The sequence below is a fragment of the Oreochromis aureus genome, linkage group 17 (assembly GCF_013358895.1).
Source record: "Oreochromis aureus strain Israel breed Guangdong linkage group 17, ZZ_aureus, whole genome shotgun sequence".
NCBI lineage: Eukaryota > Metazoa > Chordata > Actinopteri > Cichliformes > Cichlidae > Oreochromis > Oreochromis aureus.
The window spans coordinates 10,525,021-10,544,323 of record NC_052958.1 but is presented as its reverse complement, the minus strand read 5'-3'; the positions used below and the strand labels follow the sequence as shown (position 1 = coordinate 10,544,323).

The window sequence follows — 19,303 nt, the reverse complement described above, 5'->3', positions numbered from 1 at the left end:
CACACAGTGAGGAAGCACCAAAAGCCACAAGTATTAATATTACGGCAATGGATTGACGTTTCATCTAAGCAGAGAGCTACAGAGAGAGTGAAGATGGTGAACAAGAAAAGCAAACACATTTTCCTTGTTTTACAGCAGCATCATTGCTACGTGGGAGACAGGAGTTCTTTCTTTTTAATCTTGATGTGTTTCTTTTATGATTTAATAATTATTTTATTTAAATTTGTCTTAAAATGCAGTCGCAAAGAAAGGCCCAGAGTCCTGAGTTTAATGGTTGCTTATTTCCTGGAGCAAAAAAAAAAAAAATTTAAAAAAATTGCTGCTTAATGTCTTTACTGTAATTTTGCTAAGCTATCACAGTTCATTTGGCTGGAAAATATTGAAAAACTTCAAAATGCTACAAGTGACAGCTTTAATTAGATAGAACAGAGGCCATTTAGGCCAGCACAGGGTCCTGGAGAGTGTCCTCGTGTTAAAATGCTTCAGTCGAGAAGGAAGGAGCAAAAAGCGTCAGCGTGTGGTGAATGAGTGGAGATGGCAGCCAAACACTCCTGCAGCCCTCTCCCAACATCAACAGCACTAACTCAACCTTTCAGCACAGACATACACGCACATGTGTGTATGTGGCACTCGCAGACAGGATAGTAATATGCAAGACGGCGGACCACATACATGCATACTTATTTCTTTAAATGCACATGCACAAACACGGCAGAAAGAAGTGCTAACTGCTATTTAAACAGTACCCCGGCGCTGCACAGCGTTGCATTCAGCAGGAGCCAGATGGACCCAAGTTCGGTTTTGGAACTGGAAACTCGCCTCTGTCCCCACAAGTAAATTGTAAATAAATATTTTGGTGTTTCTTTTTTTTACAACTGCGTCACTGCAATTAACCTTTCACATAATAAATTATAAAATGATGACAGAGACAGACAATTTCCTCCCTTAATGAGGCCGGCCTGTTCAAAGGCACACACACATCACTTATTATGGGGTTGGCACACATGCGTACACACGCATATGCAAATGCGGCCAAACCAGGGACATTTATACACCCATCCTGACTCCATATTGGGAGCCGTACACACAACTTTTATGTCCAGCTATATAGACAACATGTGTTTGCATAGTTGTAGGTGTGTGTGTATGCGACTGTGTGATGAACAGGGTTTTTCCGGCATAAACATTTGACCAACACCACATAAAAATATTGTTAACTTTTTCTGCAAGACATTAGTCACTACTGTATTTGTGATCGCTGAAGGAAGCTGCGTGTGTGTGTGTGTGTGTGTGTGGGTGACAGAGAAATGAGTCAACAGAATGACACACCACGTCCGTCTCTTCCGAAACCAAAGACAGACGTTCTCTTCTCCTGCTTCCCGTCTTTTATTAACCAGACAATTTCAATTCTTGAACTCAGTGCACCTTCTTCTTCCATTCATACTTTCCTACGCTTAAAATAAAAGCTGAAATCACCCTTATTCACACACGGAAACACTCTCAGAACACTGAAGGGGTTGCTGTCCATTCCCAGCCAGACCTTGTCTCTCCTCGCCCCCTCCCACCATCCCCCCATCCACTAATCGTTTTTTAATGATGATCACGCTTCTCTCTCTTCCTCTCTCTTAACTCCAGGTTAGTATCATGTCCCATCTTTTCCTTCTTACCCCCAACAAACAACCCTCTTCTATTGTCCACTATCTTTCTGTCTTGTCTGAACTGTATTTCATGTTGCTGCCTGTCAGTGTCTTCCTTCTTGTGCATTTTCCTCTGTCTGGTTGCTTCTCTTTCATCTGCTTAGCATTTGCTTCTTTTGCATTTTTTCCTCCCTTTCTTCTGACATCTCTCGCCACAAACAATCACTTTTCTTTGCTTCCTTCTTTTTCCTCCTTCGGCTTCCTTGATTTGTCTTTGCGCCTATCTTTTCATTACCCTTTGTATTCTCCGCCTTTCCTCTAGCAATTCCTTTACTCCCATTTTACATCCTTATGTCCGTCTCCACCTCCTTCACTGTTCTCATTCCCTCTTCTCACATCTCTTTCTCTGTTATTTTGTATGCAGCTCTCTCACATTCCAATGCATGAGTTCACCACAAGCGGATTTAGGTGGTCAAAGGTAACAAACAATCATCCCATACCTTGCTCGTCTGCTTTTTACATTTTTTCATCTTTTAATTTTAATTTTAATTTTTTTTATTAGTTTTCCTTACTTTTTTACAGTAAGGTGGAAAATAATTAAAAAAATAAAAATAAAAGCCATTTAAAAAAGCTTTTATTGGATCTGTTCATTTTGAGATAACAGATGCAACTTTGATGGAAAGTGAAAAAAGTATTTTTGTATGGATAAGACTTTGATTTGTTAATTGGTAGAAATGTTTTTGGGCATGCATATGATACACTATGAATAAGTTTTCTTTTTTCAGTGGTCTTATATGGGTTTGGATATGAAGAGACATATTTCAGTCAGGGCCACTTCAGTCAAAAGAAGTTTGTCATTTCCTTCTAACGTCATTTATATTTGGGGGAATTATGTTGTTCTGGCATATGTGGAAAGCCATTTAGGAATAATGCAGGGATTGGGTTGGGAGGGAATGTTTAGGAGTGTCAGCTGAGCCTTCAGCTGCTGAGGGTGCCGTGGAGATCAGCTAATGTGCTGGGACTGCAGCTGAGCTTGACTTTGTGGCCTGCCTGAACTAACACTATGCCTTTTCTTTTTTCTCTGCTTTTTGTCTCTATTCCCATCTTATTTTTCTGTTCCCATTTCATCACCATCGTGTTCTTAATTGCAAATTAAATCTTAATGTACTTATACAAAGCTTTTCTAACTTTATTGATCAGTACAAGTCCTTCACACTACAAACCAGAATAACTATCACAAACCTGCACATCGATGACACATACAGCCTTTAAGTCTGTGTCTTTCCCAAGGACAGGAATAAAACCACAGACTTTGATTACCTTTTGTTCGATCTCCTGAGCCTGACACCGGTGTACATGAATGTATCACAATATTAATGAGAAAACAACAGAGAACAACTTTCTGAACTCTGCCGTTCTGCATAACCGTCAGTGCTCTGGAGAGAGAAGAAAGGAGAGAATAAGCCAGAAATGAAGATCATAGTGGTGGTGGAGGAGATGCTGAATCCCATTATAAATATCAGTCATAACACACATTTCTTTATGGTGACTTGTTTGCAGAAATGTTTGAGACATCTCTCTTTACAAGCTAATCTGACGTTCAGAATCCATGTATGCAACCTAAACCATTCATACACATCTACAAATAAACTTCTGTAGTCGAAACAGACACATTCATTCATCTTGTGAAAGCAACACTTTGTTTGGCTGTCTGTGTGTATGCGTGGCTCCATAGATTTAGTAAAGATATCCAAACATGTAAAGATCGGATGTGTATACATAATATGGCTATCCAAATAAAACTAAGGGGAAATAAGAAGAGAAAATCTCTTTGTGGTTCAGGTCAGAAGAACTTCTTCCAGATGGCATGTAATATTGTCTGAGCTCAGCAGTGTTTAAAGTACTATCCAGGGTGCCGTATCTGACTGTAAAGCTGTGAGTTGTGTTTTGCAAAATAAATAAATATGTTATTAAATTACAATCTCAGTATAAAGCAGAGACTGTGCATTAATTTGGCTGTAAGGTCTCAGAGACAGTGCTTCAAGTTCACTGTTTGTCTTTAAGCATTCAGAAAAACAGCGATGCAAGACGAATTTATGCTAATTTAAAACTTTAGAGGTGTGTAGTATATAACTAGGAAAGGAAAGAAAAAGGTTTCCAAAGAGAAAATGTGTGTGCTTGTGTGTGTGTAGTGGTCACGTCGCTGAGAGAAATCCACACTGACCTCACTCACATTAAACTGACAAACTGATATATGCCCAGTGAGAGAGTGGGACACAGAATATGTATCAGAGAAGAGCGGGAGAAAGAGAAACAACTGAGACAGGGGAAGGAAAACAAGGAGGAGGAAAATCAACACACAGTAGGTCACATATGCACCGTAATAGACGACACGCTCGCAGACATAAAGACTAATATGTGCAAAAAAAAAGGAAAAGCGAATGAAAAAAGGCGAGGAAAAAAAAAGAGTCAAAATATTTACACTGTGTTAACTTGTATGTGTCAGGTGGAGGACCTGCTGGTTGCTATGGAGAAGGTGAAACAGGAACTGGAGGTGATGAAAGCCAAGCTGTCATCAACTCAACTCTCACTGGCTGAGAAGGAAGGTCACCTGACTTCGCTGCGGGCCGAGAGGCGGAAGCACCTGGAAGAGGTCCTTGAGATGAAGTAAGAAGAAGTCTTTCTCTCCATCTAACTGAAAAAGATTTAAGCTGTTACATTTGTTTATGTCTCGTGTTTCTGTCCTGCACATTCCCTCATAAAGGTTATGTTCATTCAAATCACAACAAAAGGTATTTTTGCACTTTTTGCCATATATTTTTGAGAAATCCATATTGTTTTATTCATTTAAGTTTTCAGCCATCTCATGTGGCTGCATTACGCTTTCATCAAAACAGCAAAAGATAACAATATAATGGAAAAATAGTTAATTTACCTCTAAAACTGTAAAAATGTGACCACAACATGAATGAATGGCGAAAATGATTCTGTGGATATTTCTCAGTTTGCACCACCTATCACATTGTTAAGCTTTTAAGGCAAATTATACAATGTGCTCTCCGATCATGTCCCTGATCTTGATGAAAGAGTTCGAAATATTGTCCATCCATCCATCCGCTTCCGCTTATCCTTTTCAGGAGAGAACCACACTCACATTCACTCCCGCATTCACACCTATGGGCAATTTAGTGTTTCCAATTAACCTATCCCCACTAACTGCATGTCTTTGGACTGTGGGAGGAAGCCGGAGTACCCGGGGAGAACCCACGCGAACATGGGGAGAACATGCAAACTCCACACAGAAAGACCCTGGCCTGATGGCGGAATTGAACTCAGGACCTTCTTGCCACCGTGCGACCGTGCTGCCCTCGAAATATTGGGTTCATTTAAATTTATATTAATTCTTTTACATGGACATACTCCGCATGGCTTACGTTTCTGTGCTCCTTAGTGCTCCTATCTGCTTGGTGGTGTGCTGACTGCCATCCACTGTTGGCAACACACTGACCAGAACCTCATACAAACTCTGAGAATAAATCATTTACCCAGTGAAATGTAAAGTCTTAGTATGCTTTATGGGAAACCAGACTGGGAAACCTGCTGCTTTTACACATAGCTCAACATTTTTTTAATATTTTTTGACTACATCGTTATTTAATAAAAGCGTGGGTGATGTCTCAAATGTCCTAGAAAATATTGATTGCTGTATCATACGTCGATATCCAGTCTGAAAATACGATTCCTAGAAATGTGATTTGCGGTACATTTTGCACACAGCCGTGCTATGTTATTCTCTTTAATGCAGAGGTTAACGTAAAAAGGCTGCATTCAGTTTTAGTTTAACAGTATAAAATTTCCAAAGTTTCTCATTTATTCTCACTGCTTAGAATTTAAATACAGAACAATCAACTCTTGATATCTCCCGGAGTCTCTTCTGCTGCTTCAGTTTCTATGACCGGTCACATTGACATGATCTTCACCCGGCACCTCATTAACTCTCTCCTCTTATTCCTCCCCCTCTTTCTTCTTTTATCTTCTCTCTTTTTCTCTCCACACTTTAAAATGATATACTTAAGTACTGTGATAATGCAATAACCATGTACCGCTGTAAAGCTCTCAATATGATTGATTACATTAACAGACACCTACACAGTCTAACTCAAAGTACGGTTTAATAGATGGGTTTGTAGCTTAAATGCAGCAAAGAGGAGTCCCTTCTGCTATTTTATATCCTCACTGAGACCTTACAACAAGGTCCAGTTTAGTGGAACAGTGCACTGGGCTGAAAGAGAGACTGTCAGCATGCCCTGTCTATTTAAACAGATTGTGGGACAGTCAACTGTTGGATCATGGGAAATGACGGCTTCCATTGTGATTTAGTTTTCCTGAATCCAAGTTTGCATTTTTATTTTTATTCTTTTTTAGGGAGACAGTGTGTGTGTGTAAGTCTGTTCATGTCCATTCACAGTCCAGGTGAGCAGAGTTACGGACCGTTTTATTGGTGCAGCAATGACTCGTGTGATTATTGCAGGCGTCAGTGAATCAGAATGTGTGGTGTTGTGTTTGCATGAAATCGTGTGTGCGCGCACGTGTGCAAGCGCACTCTTGATTGATTTACCGATGTCAAGCCCTGTCTAGCATTTCTTTTATACATACAATGACTTCATGATGAATATTTACGTAACAGGCACAGACGTGAATAGACACACACACACGTGCTTCTTATACCCTCTACACCAGGGGTGCCCAATCCCAGTCCTCGAGAGCTACTGCCCTGCAGCTTTTAGATGCGTCCTTGTTCCAGCACACCTGAATCAAATGAATGGCTCGTTATCAGGCCTTTGCCAGACTTGATGGCATGCCGAATTGGTAATCCAACTATTTGATTCAGCTGTGTTGGAGTAGGATGCATCTAAAAGCTGCAGGACAGTAGCTCACCCTGCTCTGAGACTTACAAACAGAGAACACACAAACACATGTTAACGTCATATAAACACACACATACACACTGACCACCCCTTAAGTATAGAGTACCAGGAGTTTTTCACGGTTCAGAATCGTACTTCTGGGTGCGACTACACACAGCAGTAAAAGCATGATGACTGACTGCTGTAAGTTAAAAAAAAAGTTTCCATTTTAAAAGAATTACTATTAATCATGTTTAGAGAGGCTTTAAGGATAAAGATTCCTTTATTGTCGCTATACTAAGGCATCATACAATGAAATTAGAGAAGAGCTTTTGCCCTAGAGATGGCTAGGTGGGAAAATCCTTTCTTCCCAAATCTAATGCTCACTTTTGAAATTCGCCAGATTATCGAGACCAGGGATGTCCAACTCATTATACATCGTGGACCACATGCAACCCACTTTGATCTTGAATGAGCCGGACCAAAGAAACTCGCCTTTCTATCAGTCTAAGGACGTTTAACTGCGCATTAATTACCCTTTGTGAAAAAACTGAAATTTCTGTTGTAGATAGTAGAAAAACAGGAACTTTTCCGTCATGTTTTTTTAAAATTATTTAATCATTTGGTGTCATACGAATAGCCATGGGGGAGATTTTTATTAGTAGAAAAAGTTGTAAAACAGTTATAAAAATACAGTTAAAAGTCAAAAGTTTACACCCTCCTTCACATTTTCAAATGTCATGCAGTGGGCCAGCTTAAACAGCCTGTTCTCCCGAGGCGTAACATCCCGCAGCGTTCCTGAGGAACACGAAAGGTGACCTTCCGCGTTCTTATGCGACGTGCCAGGTTATGGGTGAAATCCAGTAGAATGACGGTCCCGCAGTAATACAAGTTCCAGCCATGTATTTCAGTCCTAACCCTAACCTTATCCCTAACCCTAACCATAACCTTACCTTAACCAACACTTTAATGACGTTAAATAATGTTTTCCAAAGCATTTAAGTAAAATGAACGAACATGTGTAGATTTAATCCAAGCAGTTCTCATTTTTCCTTGTTTTTCCGATTTCGACATTTAGGGACGTGTGGGGTGCGCGGAAGCATAATATGTTGACGATTTGTCACCTAGTGTAAAATATTACGCTTTGGGAGTGAGAACGTGTTGGCTTAAAGTCTTTGTTGGGCCAATTCTGGACCCTGGGCCTTGTGTTTGAAACCGCTGATTTAGGTCATGTCTATATTCCATAAATGTGTTGCTTTGCTGCCATGAGTTTGGCTGGTTAGATATTTGCATTAACAAGCAGATAACCGGGGTACCTAATACAGTGTCCTATGATTGTATATCAGTGTTATAGACTGATATTGACCCACATGCTGCTGATATTATTTTATTTTTCTACAGAAGACAATGCAAAAATGTTTGGGGTACTTCAGAAATGTGTTTGTCACATAGTTGCCAAACCGCAGAAGCTCCAACTTTGTTGTTTCTGATATTTAGCACACATATACCAGAAAAACATCACAGCTGAGGAGGGGAAACTTCACTACAAATTGCCAGCTAGTTTTTAAAAGACAGTGCTGGCAAGATCATAAGTAATGGCACCGTCACATTTCCCCTTTAACGTAAGTCTGACATACAACCTATGGATATATTTGTATTAAATACTGTCCAGTGTATCAGTATAGGAATTTTTTGCTGCAGCAGCCACAAGAGTCCATTATCGGTCAGACTCTAATTAACAATCTCAAGCAGCCAGTTCAGTCTGTGCATCATTTAACATCCCTCTCCTACCAGCTGAATGTATGTGTGAATGCGTGTATAAATATAGCATGATTCCCATGATTAAGCTCCTGTCGCCATTTTGTTCCAGCTTGCAACCTGAACTGTGAGGTGACTGCGTGTTTCCATACACAGATCATACCTACTCTACATTAAACCAAATATTTACTCTGCTGATAATCTCTGCTGTTTCTGGAGCAGATAAATAAAGTTCAGTGTGACGAATCAGTGAATTATACATTCATTATGTGGCTGCAAATAATGACTTTTCCCCCCCTCTTTTTTCCCTCTTGCCCTTGGCCTCAATCTTTAACACATATTCTAACTCAGCAGTGTGTTTTACTATTAAAGTTTCTTTGTGTTGTTTCCACATATAAGAAAAGTCAAGAGAAATTTATAATTATTATCAAACTCTTCTTTTTGGTGTAGAATTTTCCCAACAATAAAAAATAAAGTTTGTATAACATACTGATAGATCAACAAGTCCTACTTTAATTAATAAAACGTCAGACAGACGTCTGTCTGTGCTCAAACTGTTTATCTCCTTCACAAATACTGATTATAGTTGGCACAGTGGTACGCACTGGGCTGTAGTTTGTTTGTCTTTGGCTGAGTCTTACCAAACACTGGTATTTTCTACTGTTTTCAGTTGGTATCTGTTTTAGAGCAACCTTATCAAAACTCTAAAAACACTCCATGAATTGCCTTCAGGGGCTTATGTAATTTATTTGAGTATCCAACAACGCTGGATTTTAGAGCTCTTATATGTTGCAGGTCTCTCCACACATTTGGGATAATGCATATCTGTGTCTGTTCCTCCTTAGTGAAAAATTTAGACATTTCAGGTAGCTGGTACTTGCCTCTCAGTGAGTTATGCCCATGACGCCATTGCTCATATTTTTCACAAGACATTAGAGTACGGTCAGCAAACACGTCATTTGTTTCTAGCTTTCTCCCACACGTGAAACATGAGATGTTTAAGGTGGCGGCGTCCCTCGTGTTCATATATCTCAATGTAATGCACATGAAGCTGTCTCTGCGCACACGGGCCGCTCTAACTCTTGGGGGTTTGATGTCTGATTTGCTGCCCAGTTTTACATCGGTGTAAGGTTTAATGTTGCTGTAAGACATGATATATGATACAGCATGTTTCAGTGGTTTCTTGGGCAAACACACACAAACACTCACTCCCATGCGGCAACATATACCAAATACAGCTGAGCGAATGCACATACTGACGTTCTGTCTCGCTTTCTCACCTTCTCTTGTTTCCTCCCTTCACACACACAGACTGATGTGAAGTTGAGAGGCTTTAAGTCTATCTTTGTGCTATAGTTCTCAGCAGCTGGTTCTATATGTCTTTACAGACTTTAATGCATACACACACAAGTACAAATACACAAAAAGAGCCACGCACATCTGCCCTGCAGGGTTCCAACACGTGACTTATTTTCTTCGGGGTTTATATTAAAAATGCACATGCTCATTTTCTTCCCAGTCTCCTTTGGGTTGATGTGCATGCATGCTGTCATGTGTTTCTATAGTTTGGCATATGCAGGTGTGTGTGTGCGACTGTGTGTCGCAGCCAGCTGCAGGAATGTGCTGGCAGTGTGTGCGTAACAGCAGGGTGTCAGGTCTGAAATCTCAATCTAAATGAATTAAAGCCTATTTTGCTTTCTGCTGTTCAGCTTAACTGACATTTAACACACATCCCTCGCTCTGTCTTTCCCTCATTTCTATTCATCAGTTTCATACAAAGTCAAGCCCACACATCCGTGTCCATCTTTTATGGTTGCTGGATGTGTTGGGACAGTTTCTAGCTCCCAGTGAGCTAGAAACCCGGTACATGTGATGTGTTTGGTAATGTTTCAGTTGATGCAGCTGTTTTCGTTGTCCGAGACGAAGAGACAGTAAATCCAGCAGAACCATAACTTTAACATCTCCATCAGGACTCGATTGATGAAAGTCATCTCAAAAAGAGGTTCTTTTCCTTAAAAGGCTTTACAGTATGGACAGCAACGCCCTTCATGCCTTTATTTTTCACAGGGAAAAGTCTGCCAAGAAAACCTTTAATGCGAGGCTGTAATTTTACGATTTTTGCTGTGATGACGAGTTGTTACATATTTCACTCCTTAACTCATTCAGCATGATAAGACCAGATCCTGTCAACACAGAAACACCCAGATTACAGTTAAACATGTCAAAGCAGTTGAACTTCTCATTCATCCATGCATTTTCTTGACTGCTTATCCAATGAGAGTTGTGGCGGAGATGAAGCCTCTCCTAGCTGACACTGAGCAAGAAGCAGAATACAATGTGGACAGGTCGCAAGGGCTACCACAAAAAGATAGACAGCCACATACTAACAACTTTGGTCAATTTAGAAGCAACAGTTTACCCAAGACCCAGAGGAAGCCTACGCAGGCACAAGAAGAGCATGGAAACTCGTGCAGGTTTCAGTCATCCAGGTCATGGTAGTCCTGACTGCTGAGAAAATAAAGCAGCTGGGCTTCTTTAAGTCCCTGAAGATGTATTAGCTCACATCCGAGAGGCTTCTTTGATGCTGGAGATTGGATCATCTCTGATGGAGAGTCCCAGGTACTTACAGGTACTGTGGTTGTCCCCCTGGAGGTGGTCCTGAGCGTCAATGACACTATTAATCATGTAATGAACCAAAATGTGGATCAATACCATGACTGGGGCCAAGGTGTGATACCTCTAAGCCCCACACCACCATCATGTGAGTTCCCTTCACCATCAGTTGTTTTAGAGCTGAAGACACCTCTTGGATCACCATCAGTTGTTTCTAAAGGACTTATGCTGCGCTCGGCAACCAACAGGGCACAGAACACCATGCATCATGCGATAACCAAATGATTGCTGGAAAGCGACCAGTTTGTGTCTATAGCATGTTTGACCAAATTTTCTCATTTCCATTCCAACAGAACTGGGTTTGTTGAGGTGTAAACTCTGACTTTTTAATTTTGACTGTCCCACGTTAAACAATTAAATTTTAAATATTTTGTCATATCAGATCTGACAAAAAGAGGTTTTGGGTTCTAATTATTCTGCGCTCGAGAGTTGAAGCATCATGGATTGTGAAATTTATGTTTGTTTTTTTCAGGGTAGCAGTCCCCAACCCCCTTGGCCACGGACCGGTACCAGTTTGTATTGTTATTTTTAATTTATGGTTTTCAGGGTTTTTATCAGTTTTATTGTTATTTTTTAATCGTTTTTATCGTTAACTCGTTTTCCCTGGGTCTTTTCCCGTGTGTTATGAATAAATCTTCTTTTTTTTGATATTGAAACTGGTTTTATTTTGTTGTATTTATCCGCGACACCTTAAAGGCCGGTCTGTGAAAATATTGTCGGACGTAAACCGACAATAAAATTGTTGGGGACCGCTGTCCTAGACTACTGGTATCTATAAATATCTTTTTTTTTTCTTGAAATCAAAAGCCATGATTGTTTATTTAAATTATTTTATAATGTCAAATGTTAATTTACCTAATTAAAAAGTGATAAGAGGAGAGGAGATGTGCAGGAGAGAACGAGGAGCTCACAGAGGAAGCAGCGGAAAAGACAGTAAAGAGGTCAGGGCAGGAAGTATAAATCGCTTTAGGGGGGAAGGAGTAAGAGGAATAAATTAAATGAAAGAAAGAAAAGCAGAAAATGTCTTTTTGGCAGAGAGAAAAGGAGAAAGACAGCTGTCCTACAACAACTTACAACTTATCCAACAAAACTGCATGATATCCCAAAGAAACGATATTCCCTTCATCTCTGTCTGCCTTCCATCTTCCGTTCATCCATCAATCTTTGAGATGACACTTTATGGTTAATGTCCCCTTCTTTTACTTTCATGCCCTACCTTTATGCACAACTTTATGTCAACTAATTTATTGATCATATTTTTACCAGACAAGAATAATTCACTTAACATTTTATGAACCTCAGAAATCATCTGTTGCACCAAATGTTGTAAACAGGTTTCTGATGACCTTTTAAAGCATCATTGAAGTGATGCTTTAAAAGGTCATCAGAAAAGAAAACACTGCAGAAACTCAAAGAAGAGAAGAAATCAGGACAACGATGCATGACGTCAAGGTTATCAGCAACAGGCAAACAAAGTCAATGGCGGCACTGGCAGTTATTTCCTTTCTGCAGAGAAAGACGCAGAGCATTTTAGTTATTTAATCTGTGTGTGGGATGCTGCCTCGGGCTGAGAAAGTAGTGATAATCTCGTATTAGGAGGTGATTCACTGAGAATTTTTTTCCTTTAAATTCCCAGCAACACCAAACTCCATCTGGATATAATAGAACTGGATCTCCTGTGTGCACAACAGACTGGACAGATTTTAACCCACTAAGATGAAGCTTTTTAGTAGATTGAGAGTCCGTTTGAGGAAAAAAAATATCAAATTTGTCTTTTACACTTGTGCACACAAAGACTAGATTTTGAGCCTGGTGTACAATTAGGCCATAAAGAAAGTCTGCAGACACATGAAGCTGCTTCGCTGTCTTCAGTCTCCTGCAGTGAGAACCTTGGCTGATGCCTCAAGGTGAATGCTATAAATTCAATTTATTTCTCCTTAGCTGCTCTGTTCTCTGTTTTATCTCCCTACCAGACTCCTTCTCCTTCCCCCTGCGCCCTTTCCGCCATCCCTCCCTTCATTCCTGTCGTCCCTCCTTTACTTCATCTTTCAACCTGAAATAACTTCTCTCAGTCCATTCCATCCTCCTTTTTTTGTCTCCTCCCTTGCATCCTCCCTTCCACTTTTCTTCATCTCCTTCCATTCATCTCTCCATTGCCATCCCTTCTTTTAAGCCTACACCTGTCTGGCAAAGTCATTATTGCCTGATTTCTGTTTGGCAAGCTGTATTTCTCACTATCTCCCACCGTCCGTGTCTTCACCGTTGTCACTACATACTGAAACTAATCGATGACGTGTTGGACTCTTTTTTTTGCGCGCTTGTGTGTGTATGTGTGTAGTCGTGGATCTCATTTTCGAAGGCTCTGTCAATGGAATGACATCTCTGCTTTTTATAGCCGTCACTAACAATATGGCTGCATGTGTAAGACACACACACATACACACAGTCGTTTACAAAAAAAAAAGAAACAGACAGCAAGACTGCTGAGAAGCTTTCCCTCCCAGAGGAATGCTTGGAGATGTATACAAACACATACGCACAGACGCATAAAAATACATCCTCCCACACGAATGCATGTACACATGATGCTCGTGGCAGCACACCAAGCACAGAGAGAGGCGCTTTGATCCCCTCAGACAGCAATGAGATTAATCCACAGCGTGCCAAAGCAAGTCTGTGTGTGTGTGTGTGTGTGTGTGTGTGTAACAGACATGTTCAGAGCTTAGTATGACAAAAAGGGGCACGCAGTTTTGACACTTAGTCTTACAAGCTCAAATCAGGGCGCCGCGCTTTATGTCTCGCTCTCTTCTCTCCACTTTTTTGTGCGCTCTGTATTTCCCTTTTGTCTTTCACTCTGGCTCTCTGCCTCTGTTCTGATTCTTTTTTACTTTTTGTAGGAATCTGAGACATTTGAATCGGTAAACTAGAGACAATAAAAGACGCGCTTCACTCAGAAGTTGGGTTTTTTTTTTTTTTTTAAAATGTGATTTTCTAAAAACAAAAGAATCCTTGTAAACCAGTGAATGTCACTGGCATCATGTACACTTTGTTACTAAATTTCTTCGGACATGTAGCCCAATTCTTTGAATTAAACTCAGTTGGGGGGGGCGTTATAACACAGGAGTTCAATAGTGAGTAGGGAGATTAGAACCAAAAGAAACAAGTGGAGAGGAAAAACAGATAAAGGAAAAAAGGATGCGGCAAAACCTAAAGTTGCCTCTTTTCCTCAGGCTGATTACAGGTTGCGTGTGCCAGGCCATCAAACAGATCATTAAACAGCAATTAAAGAGAGAGAGGGAGTGATGAAGAGAGAAAACGTATCGAAAAACAGAAAACAAAACATGGATTCTTTCAAAGCCTCTGATTGTATGTTGTAAGTGCCAGAGGATTTCATTTCTATTCTGGGAATAATAAAAGTGCAGTATAAGACAGGCAGAGGAGAACCGAACAAACCAGTGACAGATTTGTGATGGTTTAACATGCGAGACATGTTGGGCTTCAGCTTCAGATGAAGCTAAAAATTCACCAAAATAGTTTGATGATTCAACTTTGTAACCATGGTTAAACTATAGGTATAATGAATATTTGTGATGTAATGATAACATTTCTTTTCAGACTTTTTCCCCCTTTTTGGGAAAGCTGGCTCGCAGTAAAGTGAGCGTTAACTGAAATAAAACGATGGAAATGGGAACAATGGGTTATATTTCAAAGTGAGTTTAATCATTGTTTGAGTTTTGCTTTTTCTTAGTTTTGTGAGCAAGATTCACATTAAAAGATGATAAAATCTATTTAATTTGGCTGTAAAGAAGTAACAGCAGCTGTGTTTAGTGTTGCGCCGCACAACTGTAATAGCGTTTTTGCTTCTGTAGAAGGTAAAGTTCAGTCACAAATATGAAGTATTAGCTTCTACACGTTATATATACTGTTGTCAAACTAAATAGACACATTAATTCACTGTAGTTCACTGTAATGAGCACAGTTTTTTGTCTGCTAAACCAAAACATCAGCAATGTTGTAGCTGAGAAACAAAGTGATGCGTTCTTGTCACTGATTGGCTTTTTTTGCACAAATTAATGAGAATTGAAATCCACTGAGAAATCATGGCGGCTCTTAAACAGTCATAACCAGGAAAACAATCAGTCTCCTTTCACTAACCAAGGCTCTAAAACAGGGGTCTAAAAATCGAATGAGCTGTGGGCCACTGCTGGCGCTGTCATCTCATTGGAGGGCCACTTTAGTGTTCAAGTAGTACAAAAAACAAACAAACAAGAAAACACGCACAAATATTTCTGAAAATGTAGTAGGGTTTTTTTTTATTTCAAATATTGTATAATAAGAAAAAGCTTTTCCCCTCACGCTTAACTAACTGAAGCCTTTCTGTGAACTAACAAATAAACAAATTGGTACTCTCATTCTGGCAACAGATTAAAAAATTTTTTACTGCTAGTTAAAATAGTTTTCTTTACAAATAATTCTCACTGCATTAATTCTTATTGGCCCTGAGTGAGCTGTTTAGGAAAAGGGAATTCACTAAAACAGGGATGACAGTGTAGTAACAATCATGTGATGTTGATTAGGCAGCATAGATGCTATATTTAGAAAATGACGATCAATATCAAAATCAATAAAATTGCCCATAATCGTGCTGATGAATGAAGATGGGCACCATGAAATGAAGGGCAAAGGTTTGATGCAAAACAAAAAAGAACAGCCATGTGTGTGTTTTTGTGCACGATGCGCCACAAGAGAGTTTAATGTGCCACAAGGCTGGCGTTTGAGCTCTACAGCCAGTGATGGAGTTTAACTGAATGCTTGTTACGCTCTAATTACAACATGCGTTGTCTGCTGAAGGGCAGGCTCCCTCTGTGTGCAGCAGGTGTCAGCTCTGCCGTCACTTGTCTGTAAATGTCTATGAATGTCTGCGTGATTGGGAGGTCATGGTATTTTGGTTTTTAAGGTGTTACTAGAAGATGGATTCTCCAAGTGTGGTCTATTGGCCAATGGCTGCCTCTGATGGCACTTTATATTGCCCATAAAATACTGTAATATATTTAGCCCAAGCATAGTTGATGTAGTGAAATGGCACAGAAAAAGTACACAGAGAATTACATCAAGGGTCAGGAAATGTATCAGTCTTCTCACTAACGATTCAAAATCTTCAAACTGGTCCAAAGAGGACAATTAGCAACATTAACCACCCACCTCTGAACAATAAAGTGTTTGACGTGCGCATTTTTCCTGTAAAGCCCTCCATCACAAGCTAGCTCCCAGAAGTGGTAGTCATTCATCAAACCTTCGAGAGCTATGGATTAGAAGATGTGAAAGTTGCATCCAACCTCCTTCTTCTTCCCCTTAATCCACTGACACGCAGTAGCGTTGTATGACGCCGATAAAGATCAGCTGAAAGATTTCAGTTACTCTTACGTAGTCATAAGATAAATTGCGCTTCAGTGAACATGTGGGACTCACAGGTGTCCATTACTTTCACTGGTTAATGTGGCAGGAGTGAGTTTGTGCTGACAGATTGTAAGCAGATGTCTTGGTCTCAGTAGCTAAGCATAGAAATGGATTTACTGTAAAGAACCACAGTGAGCACAAAGCTGCAGCTTTGTCACACTTCTTTGTGTGTCTCTGTGTTTGTGTGCGTGTGTGTGTGTGTGTGTGTGGTCTCATGGGAAGAGCAAACTCCCGCACACCATAGATAATGCATTTTTACACTTTTCTTATTAGTCACAGTGTGTGTTTTTAAGTGTGTGTGTGCGCGTCTGAGCGACAGACAAAGAGAAAGAGAGGTGAGGGAGCGGGAGAAGTTTTTTTAGAGGAAAAAAAGGGAGCGAGAAAAAGGGGGGAATATGTCAAGAACAGATCCTCATTCTGTCATGCAGCAGTCCCACCTGCCCTTCTCTCCCTCTTGCTCTCTCTTCCCCTCTTACTTCCTTTGTCTCTCTACCTCCCTTTCCTGTGTCTGCTTCCCTGCCTCTCCTTCTTCACGTCTCTTTGATTTGTTTTCCCTCCAAATCCTCCAGTTATTTTATTCCCTTCCCTGTCAATGCTGTGTGTGTGTGTGTGTGTGTGTGTGTGTTTGCCATCTCGCTGTCTTTTTTTTAAGCCTCTCTGATGTACAACAGCTCCTTGAGGGGAGCTTTTCTCTCCCTCTCAAACACTCAAGCACACACACACACAGATATCCTATGCACCAGCTTTAACCTATTTCCCTAACACTTGCCTCAGATGGTCTCTCATCCCGTCTTCTCTCTCCATGCTAAATTATTCATGTCCAGCATCTCTGACCCACTTCCATTATAGTTTAAGACACAGACTCTGCTCTCAAAAAGTTCTCGCCCAAAAAATCCTGCTGTTCTCACTGTGTTGTTATACATCGGGCTACTTTAATCTAGGCAGCGTCAGTCAAACATAAAACAAAGTCTCTACCAAATCAGGCTCTGGCTGCTGTGCTGACGGCAAGCGGATCATTTTTTCACTCATTATTATTTTTCTCAGTTTTTATAGTCTTGATAAGAACGTATGTTTTCCAGATCAGTAAACAGGGTTTGGATTTTGGCATTGAATTAAAGCTTCGAGGCCATTCTCAGCTGTAATTCCCGATAATCATTTTATCATTCTTCTGCCTTTTCAGCATAGCATTATCCCTTTGATGTGTTTATTGCAGCCCTTGAGAACTGTTTCAAAGTTTTGATCGCACATTACCACGTCGGTAGGTGTCGATAATTTTCTCTAATAACCTCAGTTATATAATGTGGTGAAGTGAAACTTTGCGTTGGCCCTTCTGCAGGAGAGCGCTACAGTAAATAGTTTACTATAAACCAGAGCTTTATTGGCTTAACTTTGATGGTCCACACATGGCAGGCCAGCAGTAACAAATGTTTCATAAAACCTGCTCCGATGTGTGCGTTCGTTGCACTGTGTTTTCTCTTGTAGGGTTATAAACCAGAGTGTTTGTGTTTGGGAGTTTGTGTAGTGTACTGCAGTGCAGTCTAAGAGCAGAGGGCAAAGTGGAGCAAAGCCTTGCTTTACAGGAACTATTAACTCCATGTCAGATATAAATCTGGCTGTATATATTTAATGTATGGTGTGTGTGTGTGTGTGTGTGTGTGTGTGTGTGTGTGTGTGTGTGTGTGTGTGTGTGTGTGTGTGTGTAAAAGAGATAGGCAGAGAAAGTGAGGGAGCTGGGCTGGAAGCAGATGAGTTGTCTACTTGCTGGTTGTCCGCCGCAGGACAGAAGTTGTCAGCTGGGAGAGAAATACTACTCTGCAGAAACCCACTCAGGAGACCCAGAAACTGTGTGTGTGTGTGTGTGTGTGTGTGTGTGTGTGTGTGTGTGTGTGTGTGTGTGTGTGTGTGAGAGAGAGAGAGACAGAAAGAGACAGAGAGAGAGAAAGAGGAGAAATCTATTAATTTTACATCCTCACGTACAATTAGATTATGCACAGTCATGAGCAGTAGAACCAACCAAAGAGATGTGCTTATGCATGGGAGGACTGTCTGAAACGGAGCTAAAACCGTGTCAGCAAAGGTTTAAAAAAACAAAAACGAGGAAGTCCTTTTTTTCCTTTCTCTATCGCAGATTTCTCCAATCAATATCTTAGCACTACCTCTGTTTCTGTGTGTCTGTTTGCACAATATGTGTAGATTCCATGTGTTGTTAGCCACAACTGACAGACAGCTTTATTCTTCTCATTTTCAATTTGTCTGATCCAAGCCTATGCAATTAGTACCTTATACCTGTCTGTTAAAGACAAAATATCCATAGCATTTGATTTTCTTAATTCCTTATTCAATACAGGATCACAGGGAAGCTGGAGCCTACCCCAGTAGGATATAACCTGTTCACGTCAGCAGTCTATCACAGGGCTAAAACAGAGACAAACTACCATTCACATCTACAGCCAGTTTATAATCACCAGTGAACCTAACATGTGTGTTATTGGACTGCTGGAGTACCCAGGGACAACATACACAGAGAAAACTACACACAGAAAGGCCCTCCAGTCTTTTTCAGTAGCCGCTGTCACCTCATAGCAAGATGGTCCTGGGTTCAAACTACCCACAAGCAGGACCTTGCTGTGAAACTACAGTGTTCACCACTGTAGTGCCCTCTTTTTACAGTAGGGCTCAAAACGCATTTACACATTTTATGCCCTGATGCATAGACCACAATAAAGAAAATTTGAGAAAAAGAACACCTGATAAAAACAATTGATCATATATTTCTTTTTCCCCAGACAAATTTGTATCGAAGCTAAAGTAAGAAGTTGAACTTTTATAGCAATGCTGTCGACTTTACTTTGCAAGCTTTTTATCTGGAGC

The 19,303-nt window shown here is 40.4% G+C and overlaps 1 protein-coding gene across 6 annotated transcripts in view; it reads left to right on the top strand.

The window, feature by feature from the left end:
* The window catches only part of LOC116309847 (ELKS/Rab6-interacting/CAST family member 1-like), a 143,558-nt gene that overhangs the window by 75,373 nt on the left and 48,882 nt on the right, over positions 1-19,303 (top strand). For all 6 annotated transcript variants that reach the window (XR_004198664.2, XR_005608862.1, XM_039601153.1 and 3 more), the window contains one exon: positions 4,144-4,304. Coding sequence is in view for 4 of the 6 variants with exons in the window: in XM_039601153.1 (XP_039457087.1) it covers positions 4,144-4,304 (161 nt within the window). In the remaining 2 variants the exon portion in view is untranslated. The remainder of the gene's footprint in view (positions 1-4,143; positions 4,305-19,303) is intronic.